The sequence below is a fragment of the Mandrillus leucophaeus genome, unplaced genomic scaffold, assembly GCF_000951045.1.
Source record: "Mandrillus leucophaeus isolate KB7577 unplaced genomic scaffold, Mleu.le_1.0 Scaffold307, whole genome shotgun sequence".
Classification (NCBI taxonomy): Eukaryota; Metazoa; Chordata; class Mammalia; order Primates; family Cercopithecidae; genus Mandrillus; species Mandrillus leucophaeus.
The window spans coordinates 3,116,394-3,135,894 of record NW_012103221.1 but is presented as its reverse complement, the minus strand read 5'-3'; the positions used below and the strand labels follow the sequence as shown (position 1 = coordinate 3,135,894).

At 43.5% G+C, this 19,501-nt stretch overlaps 2 protein-coding genes across 6 annotated transcripts in view; one reads left to right on the top strand and one right to left on the bottom strand.

Moving 5' to 3' along the window:
* The first annotated feature begins 1 nt into the window (after position 1).
* On the top strand, positions 2–9,554 carry AHSA2 (AHA1, activator of heat shock 90kDa protein ATPase homolog 2 (yeast)). Of its 5 annotated transcripts, XM_011987323.1 has the most exons (7): positions 9–698; positions 1,313–1,503; positions 3,651–3,736; positions 7,329–7,417; positions 8,111–8,227; positions 9,072–9,123; positions 9,244–9,554. In XM_011987323.1, the coding sequence occupies exons 4-7, from the start codon at positions 7,343–7,345 to the stop codon at positions 9,414–9,416; spliced, it is 417 nt and encodes a 138-aa protein (XP_011842713.1). In that variant the 5' UTR covers positions 9–698; positions 1,313–1,503; positions 3,651–3,736; positions 7,329–7,342; the 3' UTR covers positions 9,417–9,554. The 5 variants fall into 5 exon arrangements, with proteins under 5 accessions (XP_011842712.1, XP_011842713.1, XP_011842709.1 ...); XM_011987322.1 differs by having other exon boundaries at positions 2–1,503; XM_011987319.1 differs by adding an exon at positions 8,591–8,692 and having other exon boundaries at positions 9–1,503; positions 9,072–9,554.
* A 497-nt stretch (positions 9,555–10,051) lies between these two features.
* The window catches only part of USP34 (ubiquitin specific peptidase 34), a 247,464-nt gene continuing 238,014 nt past the window's right edge, over positions 10,052–19,501 (bottom strand). The window contains 5 exon segments of the mRNA XM_011987324.1: positions 10,052–11,276; positions 11,476–11,635; positions 12,873–13,016; positions 13,119–13,259; positions 15,515–15,594. Coding sequence (XP_011842714.1) covers positions 10,669–11,276; positions 11,476–11,635; positions 12,873–13,016; positions 13,119–13,259; positions 15,515–15,594 — 1,133 coding nt within the window. The 3' untranslated portion in view covers positions 10,052–10,668.

Here is a 19,501-nt window from a genome sequence, read left to right as displayed (position 1 = left end):
CGCAGGGTCGCGGGGGTGAGGGGACTAGGGGGCCACGCCCCTCCTCTGCTGCTGGACGCAGGTTTCGGCCTCCGCCTCGGCTCAGGAGCGTCCTTGGGTACCGAGACCGGCGAGGGCGGGTTGCAGCTGCCTCGTTTTGAAACTTGGGTTGGGCCCCACGAGTGACTTCCGACAGACCTTTCCACTCCCACCGTCTGTGGTCTTAGGGCCTTCCCTTCTCCTCCCGCCCCACTCCTCTGGATGTTTCAGGGAGTTAGAAGGGAGCTGGACTGAGAGAGTGTGTTAGGGGCGGGGGCGGGGGCATGGAACGTAGTGGAAAGAGCAGAAATTTGGATCTCAGTTCGCGCCCACCCCGCAGGCGTCCCCCGCCAGCCGGGCCTACTGAGAGTGAGACAAGCTCCCCTTACTTTGCGCGCCTCACCTGGCGCGTGGGGTGAGGTCGGCCGCACTCTGCTGCAGAACCTCCGGAAGGGGTGTCCTCTGCCCTGCGCCCCTGGCCGGGGCTGTGGTCCCTCCAGGCCGTCAAGGGGATGCTGAGGCCGGTCCCCAGGGGAGCATGACTTGGCTGGTCCGGAGGAGCCCTGAGGGCATGGGCAATCTTGGCTCACGCAATCTCTGCTTCCCGGGTCAAGCGAGTCTCCTGCCTCAGCATCATGAGTAGCTGGGACTACAGGCGTGAACCACCACGCCAGTCTGATGTTTGTATTTTTAGTAGAGACGGGGTTTCACCATGTTGGTCAGGCTGGTCTCGAACTCCAGACCTCGTGATCCGCCCGCCTCGGCCTCCCAAAGTGCTGGGATTACAGGCGTGAGCTACGGCGGCCGGCCAAGAACTGACTTTCTAGTGTCCTGGCCTTGGCCTGATGGACACGTCAGTCCTCTCAGCTGGTTTCTGTCCTGTAAAGGGAGACTATTACTTGGGAAGATTACATTAGACGATGTGTATGTGAAGAAACTTGATAGCTGGTATTGTCATGATTCTGATTATTTCACTACTGCTACTTTCCATGTGGCCCAGGCTTTGTCTGTCTATTTCCAGTGGGCGAGCTAGCTAGACCCTTCTCCCCTAAATAAGCCAGTGTTTTTAAGACAGAATACTACTTTCGTAGTGGAGAATAATATCTTAAAGAACTGAGCAGAATGAAAATAATTTGGTAGAAAGCAGGTTTGAGGAGCACGTTGGAGGTTGGCAGGTCTCGAGGCTGCTTGAGAGGACTTGGGCTGATCTGGGCTGGGCTTGGACGTGACGCTGGCACCCAGGCAGGTGGATCCTAGCTGGGGCTTCCATTCACAACTTACTGGTCCCTGGCAGGACAGAGCGGGATGCCACCAGCTGGTCCAAAGGGAAGTTCCAGGAGCTCCTGGTGGGCATCGTTGTGGAGAATGACACTGGCCGCGGCGAGATCAGCGAGTTGAAGCAGGTGGAAGGGGAGGCTTCGTGCAGTAGTCGCAAAGGAAAGCTGATTTTCTTCTATGAGTGGTACATCAAACTGGGCTGGAAAGGTAACGGGGGCCTCAGGGTACTAGTGGGGCTGGGAACAAAGTGTGTTCATCATTCAGTGAATGTTTTTACAGCTCCTGCTATGGGCCTGGCACTGACTGGCTCCTGAATCAGCATTAGTAGTTCTTGACATTCTGGCCACACTTGAGTTCCATGGTCCAAGAAGGGTGGGGGTTTCCCTTCTCGGAGCACTTGCAGCTGCTTAGAGTTCATTGCTGTCAGCTGGGCCCTCTTCTACCAGGCACTTGTGAACAGGAGTCTCTGGGCGTTGCTGCCTGGAGCACTCTTCCTCCAGGTAGCTGCCTGCCTCCTTCAGGTCTTTGTCCTGAGTGAAGCCATCTCTCTGCATCCTTGGAGACCCCTGCCTTGTGCCATCTTTCTTCCCTACTTTATTTTTCCCCAAGGCACTGAAACTTGCTTTACAAAAATAGTTTGCTTTCTGTCCTGCTCCATCTTCCTGTCATTCATTAGTGCGGGGAATTTTTTTTTTTAAACGGCTTTATTGAGACATAATTCACTCATTTAGTGTATATAATTCATTGGTTTTCAGTATAGTCACAGAGTTGTGCAGCCATCACTACAATCAATTTGGGAACATTTAACCACCCCAAAACAAAACCCTGGACCCATGAGCAGTCACTGTTGTTGCCCTCTGCTTCCCCAGCCCCTGGCATCCGTTCCCCCATTGTCTCTGGATTGGCCTCTGGACATTTCACATAGATGAATCATGCAGGATGTGTTTTTTGGTGTCTGCCTTCTTTTGCTTCATAATGTGTTCAAGGGTCATCTGTATTGTGGCAGGTAGCAGCACTTTATTCTTTTTTATAGATGATGAATATTCCATGGGTGCATATACCGCATTCTGTTTCTCCATTTATCAGTTGCTGGGCATTTCGGGTGTGTCCACTTTTGGGGTCTGTGGGTTCAGTTCTTCAGTGGTGCCTCGATCCTGGCTGGACAGACAGCGTGTGTGCACTCAGTCCTTGTTGAGGGAGCCAAGGCTGTGGAGATGCAGGGAAGGGAAGAGGAGGAGTTAGGGTTTGAGCCTCAGTCCGGGAGTCGGCTCCTATCTGGAGTTTGTGTCCCAGAGTAGTCCAGTGAGTTGGCCTCGAGCCTCTGTCCTGCTGGCTGCCTTTCTAGCAGACGAGGGTGTTCAGCCCCTCCCCACCGCCTCAGAACAGGACCCTCTGGCTGGGAGTTTGCCTCTCTTGCAACCCCCCGGTGTCTGCTGCTGGCTGGATCATAGCAGTCTGGCTCCCTGCCTGCTCCCCCAGCACCGGGCCCTAGGGCCCGAGGAACCTTGTGGGCCTTGTGTCTTTTCCATCTCCCTTGGCTTCTTTGCAAGGATGAGACTCAGCCATTGCCAGGCAGCAGCCAGAGGACAGGCTGTGAGGGCTTGTTGTAACGCCTCCAGCTGCTCTCCTCTAGCAGTGAGTCTAGGGTGGCAGCTGGGACCCACTGGGGAGGAGGCAACACTCTAGTCCTGCGAGAAGTCCACCTGCCTGGCATCCCTACACAATGTCCCCAAGCCAGAGCTTCCCTCCGCTCCGTGGTCAGAACACACTGTCCCTTTCTGTCCTTCCATCGCTTTTGTGACTGCTTCTCCCCTTCAGGGTACTCCTTTATCCTGCTTTGCCCAGGCAAAGAATACCCTGGGACAAAAAGAGAAATATGGGTACAGTTGCCCCACACTCCCCTCAGGACGGCAGGCCGCTGACTTTTCATGCCCTCTCCTTGGTCATGGTCTGCCTGACCTTTCTTCCGTGGCTGCTCAGGGGGCCCTGGAGTGGTGGAACTCTGTGAGGGCCGCTGGGCTATTCAGTGAGGCAGGACAGTTTTTCATAAAAGCAGTTTTGTTTTTTTTTTCTTTTCGAGACAAGGCTCACTGCAGCCTTGACCACCCAGCAATCCTCCCACCTCAGCCTTCCAAGTAACTGAGACCACAGGTGTGCGGCACCATGCCCAGATAATTTTATTTTGTAGAGACGGTGTCTCCCTGTGTTGCCCAGGATGGTCTTTTAAACTCCTGGGCTCAATCCATCCTCCCACCTCAGCCTCTCAAAGTGCTGAGATTATAGGAGTGTGCCACAGTGCCTGGCCCAGTTGTTACTTTTTATTATAATTGAAGAACCCATTTTGCTCATTTTAGGCATCGTTAAAGAATCTGGAGTGAAGCACAAGGGATTGATTGAAATACCCAATCTTTCTGAGGAAAATGAAGTAGATGACACTGAGGTATGTCAGCAAGTTTCTATTTCTTTTGTTCTTTTTTCAGTCAAGCTTCTGCTACAGACATTGGGCATTTCAAATAGTGTTGATCAGACTGTGATTCCTGTGTGGTAGTTCCGTTGCCTTGTGGAGGGCCTGTTTGCTGAGAAGGATTGCCATACTGTGGGAGCAGCATGTTGTGTGGAGCTGGAGTGGTACAGGAAAGAGAGTAAGCCCCAGGAAGCCCTGAGCTCCCCCAAGGACCAGGCAAGGGGCCTGGGCAGCTGACTGCACCCTTCTTAGCCTCCTCATCTGTGAAAAGGGGTTAATTTCTCTTCCAGGGGTGTTGTCAGGTTACATGTGACAGTGTGTGCACTGTGAACTGCTCAGGCAGCTTGCATGGCTTGATGAACGTGACTTTCTCTCCTGCACCTTTGCTGTTTCCCTTTAACGGTGAGAAGTCTCAGCTTTTAGCTGCGAGCTATCCCTTGGTTACGCCTCACGGCTTTTTGTGAACTACCCAGTTAGTAGGCGTTGCTTTTGTGGCTCTCCTGGGAGGCAGAGTCGTGTGTAATTCCCACTCTTGGCTTCCAGTTAGTGCCCTCTTCTGGCTGAAAGCTGGGTTTTGGGGGTGAGACCATTTTTACAGCTGCTATATTTTTCACACCAAGATAGTCTGACAGAGGATCTTTTTTGATTTGTGAATGTATTTAACGTGAGGGCTTTCCATGATAGGCTGACTCCTGCCCAGTAGCATGTCTTCTGGCCCGAAGGTTATACAGTGCCACAGGCCAGGGCTGTCCCAGACCTGTCTTCAGTTATGTGGTTCCTCCGCTCAGGGCTTGAGATTCCACTTTGTTATATTCAGATCCATCAGCTGAGAAGTTTTTCAACAGAATGGTTAACTGGTTTTTAAGATTTAATCCCTCAGTGGCATTACAGAACAAACTCTATAGATTCAAACTGGGGCCCAAGATCAGGCCCACCTCAGCTGAAGCATCGAGACGCTAAATTTTTTTAAATCAACACCTTTTTCTTCTGGAAATACTAGACATCCCCAAAGCCCTCTGTTGCTTCCTTATCCCTCGGTCTCCCCCTCCTCCCCTCTCTTCTTCCTTCCCTCTGCCTGTCTTCTACTCTTCTCCCTTTCCCAATTTTGTTCTTTGTCAAAAAAAGTATATAGTCCAAGGCTGGGTTATATGGGAACTTGATTTCCCTAATTACAGTGGCTTTGGGTTCTATACCAGCACTGTTCCATATAAATATAATGCAAGCCACATGTGCAATTTAAGTTTTACTAGTAGCTGTACTTAAAAAGTTAAAGCTATGGCTGGGCATGGTGACTCACACTTGTGATCCCAGCACTTTGGGAGGCCAAGGTACGAGGCTCACTTGAACCCAGGAGTTCGAGGCTGCAATGAGCCATGGTCATGCTACTGAACTCCAGTCTAGGCAACAGGGAGACCCTGTCTCTTAAAAAAAAAAATTAGAGCCCAGGTGTAGTGGCAGATGCCTGTAATCCCAGCTGCTTGGGAGGTCGAGGGAAGGATCGTTTGAGCCCAGGAGTTTGGGTCTAGCCTTGGCAACATAACGAGATACAAGCTCTAAAAAAAAAAGATAAACAGGTGAAATGAATTTTAATATATTTTATTTAACCCAGTATATAAAAAAGATTTTAGCATGTAATTAATATAAAAAAATAGGTATTTTACATTCTTTTTTGGTACTAAGTCTTTGGAGTCTGGCACATATTATTTCACACAGCACTTCTTGATTCAGGCCAGCCACATTTCAGGTTCTCAGTAGCCACATGTGACTAGTGGCTACCATACCAGACAGTGCATTTCTAGACGCCATGAAAGCCACGGACCACATCAGCAATAGAATTTATGTACATACACATGCACAATTTTGTATGCAAATTAAGGGGTTTACATTCTATGAAGTCTATGCAAGATTGGCCCCCAACCCTGTCATGGACCCTGGATTAAAAACCCTTAAAATCGGCCGGGCGCGGTGGCTCAAGCCTGTAATCCCAGCACTTTGGGAGGCCGAGACGGGCGGATCACGAGGTCAGGAGATCGAGACCATCCTGGCTAACACGGTGAAACCCCGTCTCTACTAAAAATACAAAAAACTAGCCGGGCGAGGTGGCGGGCGCCTGTAGTCCCAGCTACTGGGGAGGCTGAGGCAGGAGAATGGCGTAAACCTGGGAGGCGGAGCTTGTAGTGAGCTGAGATCCGGCCACTGCACTCCAGCCTGGGTGACAGAGCAAGACTCCATCTCAAAAAAAAAAAAAACAAAAACAAAAAAACCCTTAAAATCCTGCCCTGCACATCTCTTACATCCACTTCTTTCCTTCCTCCACTGCCATAGTTCTCTCATCCATACAGCCCAATGTTGTAAGAATACATCAAACCAGATCTTTCTTTGGTTTGTATTTTTCTGATTTGTAGGTGAACGTGAGTAAAAAGAAAGGAGATGGGGATATACTGAAGGATCTTATGAAAACTGCAGGCACCGCCAAGGTCAGGCAGGCCCTTGGAGATTACCTGAAGGCACTTAAGACGGGTAAAGAAGGCATCCCTTGTGAACCAGAGGGTCCCTTTTCTATTTACCCGTTATACTCTGCACTGTGGTCAGAGGCTCCAGAAGCAAGTTTATACTTCAGAATAAATTGTAGTCTGGAAGTTGAGAGCTAGTCATGGTTAAGACCATAATTAGTGATCATCACTATTGTACACAGCATGAACCATTTTGCCTACAGAACTGTTAATTGTAGTTTTCTGGAATGAAAATCAGTTGTTTGTGTAATTACTTGTTTAATGTCTGTCTTCCTTGCTAGACTATAAGCTCCATGAGGGCATGGAAGGTGTCTGTCTTGTTCACTGCTGTATCTCCAGCATCTAGCACAATGCCTGGCACATAGTAGGTGCTTAATACATCTTTGTTGGATGAATGAATGAATGGATGAAAGTGACTGCAGGTATTACAGGTGTAGTTGAGAAATACCTAGATAATATCAACATTGCATGGAAATGTGGTTATTGTCTTCTTCCCTAAATTAGAGAAGTGAGCCAGGCAAGATGGCCAGCAGTGCCTGTATCTCTGTACCTCATTCTTGGACCCTGCTACCTGAGTATCTGGGTGTTGGCATGGATGGGTTTGGGGTTGTCACTTTTCCCATGGGAGTGCACGTGTAGCTGGCTCACAGGCTTGACTACTGTGAAGACAGGCTTTGTGAGGCGGTGGCCACCCTCACATGAGAAATTGTCTGTTTTCACAGTGGGTTAGAGCCCCAAAGCTATTAGTAGTTAATCTCATAAAACTTAGATGTATGCAAAAGAACTTTGGAAAATTTTGCAGTTTTAGCAAAAACTTGATAAAAGTGAGGCGTTTGAAAAAAGAAAAGGCTTTTGTTGCTGTGGAACTCACGTTGTTAATCATTAGTTTTATATGTAAAAACATGGAATGGTCTTGAAATTCTCAAAATGTTATAGGAATTATTTTTATAAATATGTTTTATTTTCTTACACGCTGTTTTGGGTTTTCTACCTTACTCTTTGTGCTTAAAAGGAGAAAGGTCTTTATTAAAACCACTTCCCTTGTTTCTTTATAGAATTTACAACGGGAATGATTTTACCAGCGAAAGCTATGGCAACCCAGGAACTGACTGTCAAAAGAAAACCGAGTGAGAATACCCTGCAGGTATGAGCTCTGTTGGCCAAAATGTGGGGAAGGGGTAAAGGAAGTATTTGAGTTAGGGCCCTGAATAACCTTGTGTTGTTGGAGAAATGAGGACAGTGAGGGCCTTTTCCACCTTTGGGTCTCCCGTGAGTCCTCTAAGATCTCCCATTTTGTTGTGCAGATGATAAAATGAGACTTTGATTCTTGATGGATTGTTACAGACACACCTTTCTATGGGATATTTGACTCAAGACTCCTAAAGGCAGTGTTCTTTGGTAGGCCACAGATTACAAAACCAGATGACTTTCAAGATACACATAGCACAATGAAAGAACCTTCTTTGCTGACTTTTGGGAGATTTTTAGATCGGTTCTTGGAATGGGTGTTTTATGTGTAATTGACACCCTTTAGCTTTAGGTGCAGTTGTCTTTCATCTGCTCACGGCTGTATCTGGAAGTCCAGCTAGGATTAGGGGTATTCAGTCATAACCTGGGAACGGAGCTGAAGAGCTGTAGGAACAGTGAGCTCTGGTTCCAAAGTAAAGACCAAGACTGGTGGTGCTAAAAAGGCTTTTCATGCTGCTTTTGTGTGTGTCTGGAATAGGCAGTATGGAATTTGGGACATTTGCTGTTTTCTTGAGAAGACTTATTTCCATCCAAGCAGCTTTATCCCTTGTTACGCTAAACATTCCCTGGAACTTCTTCCCTTCTCCAGGTTCAGGCCTCATCTCCAGTGGCACTGGGTGTAAGGATTCCCACTGTGGCTCTTCACATGATGGAACTGTTTGACACAACTGTAGAGCAGCTGTATAGCATCTTCACTGTGAAGGATGTGAGTAACTCCCTACGCTAGCATGTTAAATGCTGACATTGGGAGAAAATACATCACAAAGAACAGGAGCTGGTTTTTGGTTTTCCTTGTGTTTTTGATTGAAGGGATGTGGGATGGTGGTGACAGGAAGTCTGAGCATAGTTTCTGAATAATTGGAGGGGAGATGGGCATTCTTTGGGACTATGTCCATATTACATTGAGTTTTCTCTTCTAGGAAGAGAAAGTTTGTATTTTATTTTCCATAAGTAAAAGCTACATGTTTAGGATTTTTAAACCATAGTTAATTGTTATATTTTGTATCTCATAATTACATTAAAATATGTGATAGTGTGTGCTGGAATAACATCTGTTTTATTTGGTTAGTTGGTGCAAAAGTTTTCTAAATCTACTGCTGTATTAGAAGCTGAAAAGGGAGGGAAATTCCAGATGTTTGATGGGAACATCACTGGTGAATATCTAGAATTGGTAAGTAGACTCAAGGTTAAAGAAGAAAGATGGGATTAACTCAATATTACTTTTTATACGTGCTGTTTTTAGCACCAAAATCACTAGGGTCTCTGTTGCCTCACCCTTAATAGCAGCCCTCTGTTCTGGTTACTATTACTGTACTTAAAATAATATTATATATTCCTACTGTTCTTGATGTCACTGCTGTTTTGAGACATTTTGACACTAAAGACAATTATCAGTATCAGTGGTGCTGATGTATAAACTGGAAGAGGGACCGTATATTGTTCATTGATTCTTCTAGTATTTAGGAGTTTCAGTGAAAGGATTTGTTTTTCTGTGTGGTATTGTGGGGAGTTTTAAAAGATTTTCAGTGGAGTTTCCCCTTTCTTTTCAGTTAACAAATAAGAAGATCGTCATGAAATGGAGATGTAAGAACTGGCCAGAAGGTATGTTACGAATTAGTGCCCTTTATGTTAAAGGCCCCAGAACATTTAAGGCTGGGTTTTTCATATGGATACATTTTCCTTTTCATAATGCAGTAATAAGGTTCCTATTTTTTTTCTTAGAACACTATGCCACGGTTGCACTGAATTTTGTGCCTACTCTAGGGCAAACGGAATTACAATTGGACTGTAAAGGAGTTCCTGTCTGTAAAGAAGAGAACATGAAATTCTGTTGGCAGAAGCAGCATTTTGAAGAAATAAAAGGTTTACTGCAGCTGACCCCCCTAAATGGTTGAATTAAAATTTTATAAGGCATTACTTTTTGTACGCAGAAGTGTCACATTGACCTCTTCGCTATATACTTTTTTTTTTTTAAAAACGACCATCTATTTTATATTGGATGAAATCTGTGAACATATACACAATTTAAAGCATTGACTAGACACTGCACTGAGTTAAAAGTAGCAAACAACCTGAAATTAGGCATTAACCTGACCTTCCATAGATACTCTAGAAATAGCTAAGTAAGTCCCGAGTGTAGAGAGTTGGTTTCCCAAACTGAACAGCAAGCTTGCTTACAGCTGTACTTTTAGTTCAAGATGACAAAAAATAAATGGCAGGTTGACACTGTTCCTTTATTTTACTTAGGGTTTTTAAGGTGTGTATATCTTAAGGTAGTATAACAGTGGTATATTGCATTCAAAAGCATATTGATGGGCAAATTGGCTGTGTTTTGCTCCACTTCTTCCTGCTGTGGTTTTGCACTTTGGGGTGGAGAGGATTGAGAAGTCTGTGGGGACACTAATTTTGTAGACTGCTGGTAACACTTCCAGTGAAACAGCATATAATGGGTAAGTGTTTCCCCTCGTTCACGGTTTTTCACTACTTTCACCTGAGAAGACTGAAGCAACGTATGTAAACAAATGAAAAGTCATCACAATCAGTTTAATTAAGTGCACAGAATAGCAATCAGTCATGTCAATAAAAATAAAACAATTATTTTTACATCAAGTGTGCTTTATTTCCTCCACAGGTATTCTGTTAAATAAAGCACCATTTATATACTGCCAGGCCACAGCTAAAGAGGATTCTTTACAGAATCAAATTTCTTGTGGTTGTTCCGTATACAAGTAAACTTAATTTTGATAATAAGAACCACAGCGATCGGAGGCAATCTGCCTCTATAAGGTACAAAACTGGCACAGAGGACACCATATTATACACAGTAAAAATGCTGTAAGTTTAAATTACATTGTACAGGGCTAGGGAACCCTGTTCTTCCCAGACAGCCATATTAAATGAAAGCCACTACAGTGAACTCTTAATTACATAAAACATATCCATTATCTGATTGCCCTTTAGGAAGTATACTGAAGATGCAAGTTTTTTTCATCTGGAGTTCTGCCTGACCAAGAATTAAGCCTATAAATCTATCTTGCCATTCAAGCAGAGAGCACTAGACAAACTGAAGCACAAAAACAAATAAGCAAAACTTATACAAACAGCATGGGGGTGAGGGACTTAAAAGTAGACATGCTACACCTAATGTCAAGAAGCAGCTTGGTTTCCTTTGCCAGATATCCTTGTGACCACATGGATTGTAGATTCAATGGTCCTACACAGGGTATCTAAAATGTCATGTTGCTGCATATGACTAAAGAGTCCTCTGGAATGGCCACAACTGAGAGACAAAGCAACCTCGGGGTCCTGGGAGGGCAAAGGTTGGCCATCACAGCTTCTCAAGTCAGCTAAGTCAGACAGAACTGCAGAGATAGAAGTAGAAGGGAACTCAGATTCTTCCTCAGCTAGGGTAGAATCCTTGGAACAGTGGAGGTCTTTAAATTCTTTACAATCGTCATATCTACCATTGCTGGACTGTTCTTCTGTGTGCTGTGACCTGATATTTGACATGTCTTCTGAAAACGAAGATGGAACTTCCATTCGATATTCTTTAACAGAACTATTTTCGGGGGAAGGAAGATCTTGCTCAGTTCCTGGATCAATAATTGAGGAGTCTCTGGTCTCATTGTCAGAAGTGCTCGTTGGGGTCAGGACCTCCCTGGTTTCTGTTTTTATGTCACTGATGCAGCTGTCTACAGTGTGCTCCTCATCACTGCTAACACGCCTTCTTTTAACGGGAGTTGCTCCTTCATCATCTGTGAAAACATACGCCAAAATGGAAACTTCTCTGAAAGTCATTAAGATCACATGGGGGATGTGGGAAGTTAATTTTGTTTCTAGCATTTATATTTAGGAGGTTCAGCTGAACATACAACTATGAAACCAGCTACACCAAGTGTATTACTCCCTCCTCCCACCCTGAAAGTAATAATGATAGTAGTCCATAAAGCTAACCTTTAGTTTTTCTTTCTTTGGCTTCTTGCTCTTGGAGTGAGTTTCTCTGTTGTAGACAAGTCCTGCATTTGCTTAAAAGCTCTTGCAGAGTTGGAATCAGAGCTGGGTTTAACTGTTTGGGAGTGTGTACTGACAGGAGCAAAGCAAGTGCCCTCAGGTCCTACAAAAACCCAGATAGGAACATTTCAAATTCTAAAGCCAATACTTTGATGCAGTTGTTTATAGTTAATTGCAGATGTTTATTTTCCCAGGAATCCATTCTTTCCTAAGAATACTCTGGTTTCTCTGGGATTCTTAGAAGAATGATAAAACCAGAAAGCCAGTGTTAGGATACTACAGCATTTCATTAGTTTTTTGTTGTTGTTTTGAGGTAGTGTTCTTGTTCTATGGCAAGGCTGGAGTGCAGTGATACTACAGCATTTCATTAGTTTTTTGTTGTTGTTTTGAGGTAGTGTTCTTGTTCTATGGCAAGGCTGGAGTGCAGTGGTGTAATAGCTCGCTGCAACCTCCACCTCCGGGTTCAAGCGATTCCCCTCCCTCAGCCTCCTGAGTAGCTGGGACTACAGGCGCCTGCCACCACACCTGGCTTAATTTTTTGTATTTTAGTAAAGACGGGGTTTCACCATGTTGGCCAGGATGGTCTCAATCTTCTGACCTCCTTATCTACTGGCCTCAGCCTCCCAAAATGCTGGGATTGCAGGCATGAGCCACTGCCCGGCCTCATTAGTTCTTAAAGTCACTAATAGCATTATTTTATGCCCACAAACAAGTAAGTCAGACCAAAGACAAATCGTGTTTTCTGAAAATGGAAAAGGAAATACAAGAATTTCAAAAACCTTGAAATCATAGTTTCTCAAGTTAAATCCTGATGTCACAAATAGTAAGGTCTTCCTTACTGAGCTCTGTCATCTGTTCTGACTTTTATGCTATTGTGATTCGGGAGGCTGCTGCTCAACATTCTAGCCTATTTCCAGGGTGTTCCATTATTCTAGGACATGGCTGTCATGGGAGTCTGCACAAGGCAACTAATGCTCTAGATTTAACTGCCTTTTTAAATCAGTAGATCATTGTTTCAGTTACTTCGGAGCCATAGGCAGTAACAGAAACATCACAAGTAATGTTTCCAAAAATATACTCAAGTAGAGAGAAGTCCACTAAGACGTTCCCTTTATTACCCTTAGCATTTAATGATACCAGCTTGTAGCTTCCAAGGTGATGGAGTGTGCTGTGTACATACAAGGCATCGTGAACGCGTAATTTAAATTTGTTTTTTGTCGTACGTGGCTTAGAGTTCGAATCAGTAAGTTAAAGTTATGAGAGCAAAATACGAAGGCCACATAGTTAACTGAAGGGCAGTTTAGAAGTGTGTGCCGCCGCCTCCTCTGCATAGTTCTTACCCCATTTAAAGAAGCACTTGCTTTGGAAATTTCAACTCGGTTGGAGAAATCAGACTGTAGGTTCTGATACTGACTTATCAAGTTTGTAATAAGAGTGCTGATCAAATTGGCACAGTTTGCTTCAGAAAACACTTGACTTTGAACCTGAAAGAGAAGATTTAAAAAAATCTCCAAAAGACCAGCATAATGAAAACACAAGCTTAACTAATTGGAAATGACACACTGAGTTTCCAGAGTACTACATACCTTTAGAAGGAAATGTGTCATGAACGTGTAGACAATGTTGTTGTTTAAAAAAGTTCTTTCATCCATTAGGATACATTTAATATATTCTGCGAAAACAGGATCTTCACACAAAAGCTTGATGCAATTTTTTGACATAGCAGACTAAAGTGGGGAGAAGAAGCACTTATGGTTGAGCACGGAAATAACTGGGGCTTAAACACTTGTGTATGACGGAATCTGAAGCCATTGAAAATGCTACTTGAAAAGCCATGTCTAACTTGCCTATTGAATTTTTAGTTAACAGCAACTATTTTTCATACAGTAAAATGTTACTAATTTGGACTATGGGAGTGCTGGGGGAAAGACACTGATGCCAAAACTGAACAAATGTTGTAAAAGAAATGCAGGTTTATTATCCAGCACTGAGAGAGTTAACAAGGACTGGAAAAATAAACCTAACAAAGAATAGGATGTGAATGTTTTCAAGGGCCAAATTAATGTATTTATAGGTAACCAGACCGTATGTGGTGAAGACACATTTTAAGAATCAAAATCAGTTCTCCAAAATGTTTTAAACTTTACTGTATATTCTCATTAGCAACAGTAATTTTGTAAATACCTCCCCCATAAACACTACAAAGATAAACAATAAGCCTTCTTTCCTAATTATCTCACACAGAATCAGTGGTCCCAATATATGGAAATTTTACTAAAATTTGGTTTTCCTGTTTTCAAATAGTCATGGCTCTTAAACACAAGTAGTATGTCTTTAAGCAGATACACTCCGTAGATTTAAATGTGTATTTTAATAATAGATCATTTATTTATATGGAAAAAAGCAATTTTTTTAAAATAGGACAAAATTTAGATAATATGTATATATGCACATGTGTATATTTTATTAGAGTAAGCAGCTGTCGTAAGTAAATTACTCAAGGTCAGTCAAGAAATTAGGATTCAAGTAGGACCAAGACCCAGGTCTTGAGATCCCTAACACTAAGAAAAATCCGCCTTGATCTACTAGTCACAGCCTCTGCCTATGTTTCTTGCTCAGGATGGCTGCTTCTGTAAGACTAGAAGCTTTGGAGGCCTTATATGGTTCAGCTTTGTTTTAAGGGAAATTCGGGGGCACAGGGAGTTCTGTCTGTGAAAGAAGTCAAGTGAAGAGAGTCCTGCGGTGCAGAAGTAGAGAAGGCAATAGGGAGCAATAGGTAGTGGGAGAGTACAGAAACCAAGACACTACCCAAATCAGGAAGAATGAAAAAGAGCAGCAGTAGCAGTGGAAAGGGAAAATGAGATCTCCAACTGACTGAACAGAACAGTCAGCTCAAAAATCAACTGATAAACTCATTTTCTGAATGCCTACTATATGCTAAGTCAAGGGAGCTAAGATCAATGTATACTAGCCTCTGAAAGATTTCTACTGTAGAGAACAAAGTGGCATTTCTTCAGGGAATGGAGATGACTCTGATAAGGTCTCTACACTTGAGCTCTGTTTGGGAAAAGTAGAGAAACAACCAATATGGTACAGGATGACGAACATGTAGGAGAATACAGAGCACACTACAGCCTGGTAGGAGGCTGAACCAGACTCAAAATACTTCAGAAAGCGTGATGTGGGTCAAAGTTGGACCTAAGGAAGGTGAATAAATTCATCTCTTCCAATGGGGTAGAGCAGATGCAACCAGGCAGGACAATCACCAGTTTTTTCAGGGACTGACTGAAGGGAGTGGGGATCCTTTATGCCTGATCCAGGGAATGAGCCAAACCTTAGTACCTCCTCCTCTTCCCAATTCTCCCTTTATAACTTAAGCATTATTTATTATTATCAGGTTCTTTCTCCTCTTCCCAATTCTCCCTTTGTAACTTAACAAGCTTTATTTATGCAGCCACTTAATTTTAAGGAGTTGGCTCTTACACACTTAAGGTAGGAACGGTAATCTTTCTTGTTTTCAAGGAGATTGTTTTAAGAAAACAAGCGCATCAGACCCTTGAAAAACTACAGATCATGAAAAGCTAAAGGACAGACTGCTGATAGGGTTTCCGCTAGGGGTTTTGGAATGGTGGGAAAGAGGAAGAGACAGGGAGGTGAAGGAGAAGAAGTGGCATGTGCGTTTTTCCCCCACTGTCTCCCTGTTTTGGATTTCCCCCCACAACTGTTGATATACATCTATAAATGAGAAATTCAATTATAACCAGCTTATTTAAAATATCCTCTATGATACAAGTTTAAAAAAAAATCAAACGGAACCTAGATGCCCAATATGTAATAGTATTTTCATTCATTCATATTTTACCTATCAAGATTCTAAAACATCCCCACTTTTCAGCAAGTCTTCAATCCATTGTTCCTAAAATTATTGACCACTTGGTCAGATGAGATTAAAGACCAATCATCTAAAACTCATTTTCTTTACCTGAGTCTGGCATAGCTCAGTCCAAAGTTTGGGGAACAGTGCAAGATGAAGTGGCAAACCTTCATAGGCAACTAGGACACCTAATATTTGAAAAGAAATCAGAATAGGTTATAAACTATACTACTGAGATACTCTGCAGGTACAATATTACAGCTATTTCTAGTCATAACTTTGCATATTTTCTACATTTTAAAGAAAGTACGTAAAGGGGAAAAATTCATTCCAATGTTTAGTGAAATATCTTAGAATGTGGTACTTGAATTTATTTATATCTTATACCTCATTCCTGAAGGATATGGGACTTAAATCAACTCTTTTTGAGTATTAGAACTTTATCTGGGAAAAAAAAAAGTTACTGAAGTGGCTCCAGATCTTTCTTGGATTAAGGTACCACTCTGCCTATTAGAAAATTTTCATAGAATGGCTAGACTTCAGGAGGGAGGAGGGGAGAGGTGAAGAAAAAAAAAAAAAAAGATGTGGAGAATTAAACGTATCTTTCCTCTTTTACCTTCTTTTCTTCAAAGATAGAATGACCTTTGTGGTACATTTAAGTCAACGCTGCCCTGAGCACCAGTTTCTTGGCTTGTTCCCAGGATCTTCTGAGTGGACCGCATCTGGCACTATGTCAGAGAGTGCTATTTGGAACCTCTATGAATTTACCTCTCCACTTCTTGACTATTCCAGATGTAAAGTATGTCACTAAGAGATGTGTGCCCCTATCCTCTGTCATCCTATCTCTCAAAGTATAGAAGCTTCATTACCACAGTCTTAAATGAATTTCTCATCTTCCACATCCCCCAGGGTCCCCAGGGCAAGTATAATCATGGAAAAGAAGAAATATAACACAGACCATCCTCCTCCAGTTAAGACTGTATGTTAGACCAGGAGTCAGCAAACTTGTTCTGGGAAGGGCCAAATAGTATGTGAGGCTTTGTGGCCATGCTCTGTTACCACAGCTCAACCCTGCTGAGGCAGTGTGAAGGCAGCCTTAGATAAGAGTAAGGAAATGGGTGTGGCTGTCTTTCAGTAAAGCTTTACAAACACTGAAATTGGAATCATAATTTTCATATATCAGAAAATATAATTCTGTATTTTTAAAAAATTTAAAAATACGAAAACTATTCTTAGCTAGCAGGCAGCCATGGTTATACAAAAACAGGCAGCACGTGGGTTGTAATTTGCCAAACCCTGGGTTAGACCAAGGACTTGAGAACATCTTACACAGGTAAGTCAGGTCACTCACTCAGCCTTACCAAGGATGCCTAATATCCCTTCCACAGGTAAGCCAATTTATTTTCCTGTCAAGATGAGTCCCTTTGGATGCAAGACACAAGGAAATGCTACTTCCCCTTTATCCTAACCTAATCTGGTTGGTGTTTGGCAGCATATACCCACCATAGTATCACAATACACATAAGTAAACAAGGACATGTCATCACATCTGTGGCTACAGGGAAGAGAGTTCCTACGTTCCCATGTTCCTGTATCCTAATTACTCATCAAAGTAGAGGAGGGGTTAGCAAACTATGGCCCTCAGGCCAAATCTGACCCATACCCTGTTTTTATATGGACTTGTGAGCTAAGAATGGCTTTTTCTTTGAGACAGTGTCTTCACTCTTTTGCCCAGGTTGGAGTGCAGTGGTGTGATCACAGATCAGGCGCAGCCTCGGACTCCTGTGCTCAAGTGATCCTCACACCTTAGCCTCCGTAATAGCTAAGACTACAGGCCCGCACAATTTTCTAAAAAAAATGTTTTGGGGTCAGGCACGGTGGCTCACGCCTGTAATCCCAGCACTTTGGGAGGCCAAGACAAGTGGATCATGAGGTCAGGAGTTCGAGACCAGCCTGATCAACATGGTGAAACCCTGTCTCTACTAAAAATACAAAAATTAGCCAGGCGTGGTGGCATGTGCCTATAATCCCAGCTATTCACGAGGCTGAGGCAGGAAAATCACTTGAACCTGGGAGACAGAAGTTGCAGTGAGACGAGATTGTGCCATTGCACTCCAGCCTGGGCAACAGAGCAAGACTCTGTCTCAAACGAAACAAAAAAAAATTAGCCAAACAAAAAATAGTATGTGACAGAGACCTTGTGGCCTGTGGAAGTCTAAAATATTTCGTGTCTACTCTTTGCAAAGAGTCTGCTAACCTGCTAACCTCTGAACTAGAGACTGCTTTGACATTAACCCTCTTATGAGCAAGTAGACTGTATACTGTAATTTCTCTAGTAATTTCTCCCCTATTATCCCCCCAAAGTAAAATAATCTTCAATTTTTTTTTTTCTTTTTTTGAGACAAGGTCTGGCTCTTATCACCCAGGCTGGAGGACAACTGGCACGATCTTGGCTCACCGCAACCTTGCCTCCTGGGCTCAAGCCATCCTCCCAGCTCAGCCTCCTGAGTAGCTGGGACTACAGGTGTGTACCACCATACATGGTTAATTTTTGTATTTTTTTGTAGACATGAGGTTTCACCATGTTGCCCAGGCTGATCTTCAATTCGTGAGCTCAAGTGATTCGCTTGCCTTGGCCTCCCAAAGTGCTGGGATTATGGGTATGAGCCACTGCACCCAGTCCTAAACAATTTTTCTTTTTTTTTTAAGGCAGTCTCACTCTGTTGCCCAAGGCATGTTGCAGTGGCATCATCTTGGCTCACTGCAGCCTCGACCTTCCCAGGCTCAGCTGATTCTCCCACCTCAGCCTCTCGAGTAGCTGGGACTACTGGTGTGTGCCTCCAACGCCCAGCTTATTTTTCTATTTTTTGTAGAGACAGGGTTCTGCCATGTTGCTCAGTCTGCTCTTGAACTCCTAGGCTCAAGTGATCTGGCTGCCTCAGTTTTACAGAGTGCTGGGATTACAGGTGTGAGTCATCACATGCAGCTAAATATAAAAGCAATCTCTATACCTATTTTCCACAACTACCAAAAAGCCAGCACTACCACGACAAACAAAAAATACCATGGAGGCCTTTTATGATCTCTAATCACTTTGAAGTGGCATTCTGTTATAAGTATCTCTGTTTTACAAGTAAAGATGGAAATAGGCCAGGCATGGTGGCTTACGCCTATAATCCCCGGACTTTGGGAGGCCAAGGTTGGCGGATCACTTGAAGTTAGGAATTCGAGACCAGCCTGGCCAACATGGTGAAACCCCGACTCTATTAAAAAAAAAAAAAAAAAAAAATTAGTTGGGCATGTAATCCCAGCTACTCAGGAGGCGGAGGCAGGAGAAATCACTTGAACCCTGGAGGCAGAGGTTGCAGTAAGCCGAGATCGTGCCACTGTACTCCAGCCTGGGGGACAGAGTGAGACTTTGTCTCAAAACAACAACAACAACAATTAAAGAAGGAAATAAACATTTTCTAGGTATGTCAGATCATTACCATTAAATCTTCTCATCAATTTTGAGAGCCTTTTTTTAATCCTAATTTTGCACTTCTTTTGGATGAGGAAATTAGGCAGGCTCAGAGATTATATAATCCTCTCAAATTCATTCCAAAGTCAGTATTGATATAGTTCAGACTGTAGTCTACCCCAGATTTATCTGATTCTAAAGCCCATAAGCTTTTCAATGTTTTCCGCAACTTCAGTCCATTTGTTAGCATTTTCATGATTTTCTTCACATCTGCCATCACCTATACTATTTAGTTAATACTTTCTCTCTTTTGAGACACGATTTTGCTTTGTTGCCCAGACTGTAGTTCAGTGGTCCAATCATAGCTCATTGTAACCTTGAACTCCTGGGCTCAAGTAATCCTCCTGCCTCAGCCTCCTGAGTAGCTACGACTACAGGTGCATGCCACCAAGCCTGCCTTTTTTTGTATTTTTAGTAGAGATGGGGTTTCACCATGTTGGCCAGGCTGGTCTCGAACTCCTGACCTCAGGTGATCCGCCCGCCTTGGCCTCGCAAAGTGTTAAGATTACAGGACTGAATCATCACACCTGTCTACTTACTGCTTTTCTTTATATTCACTTACAGAGGCTAATACT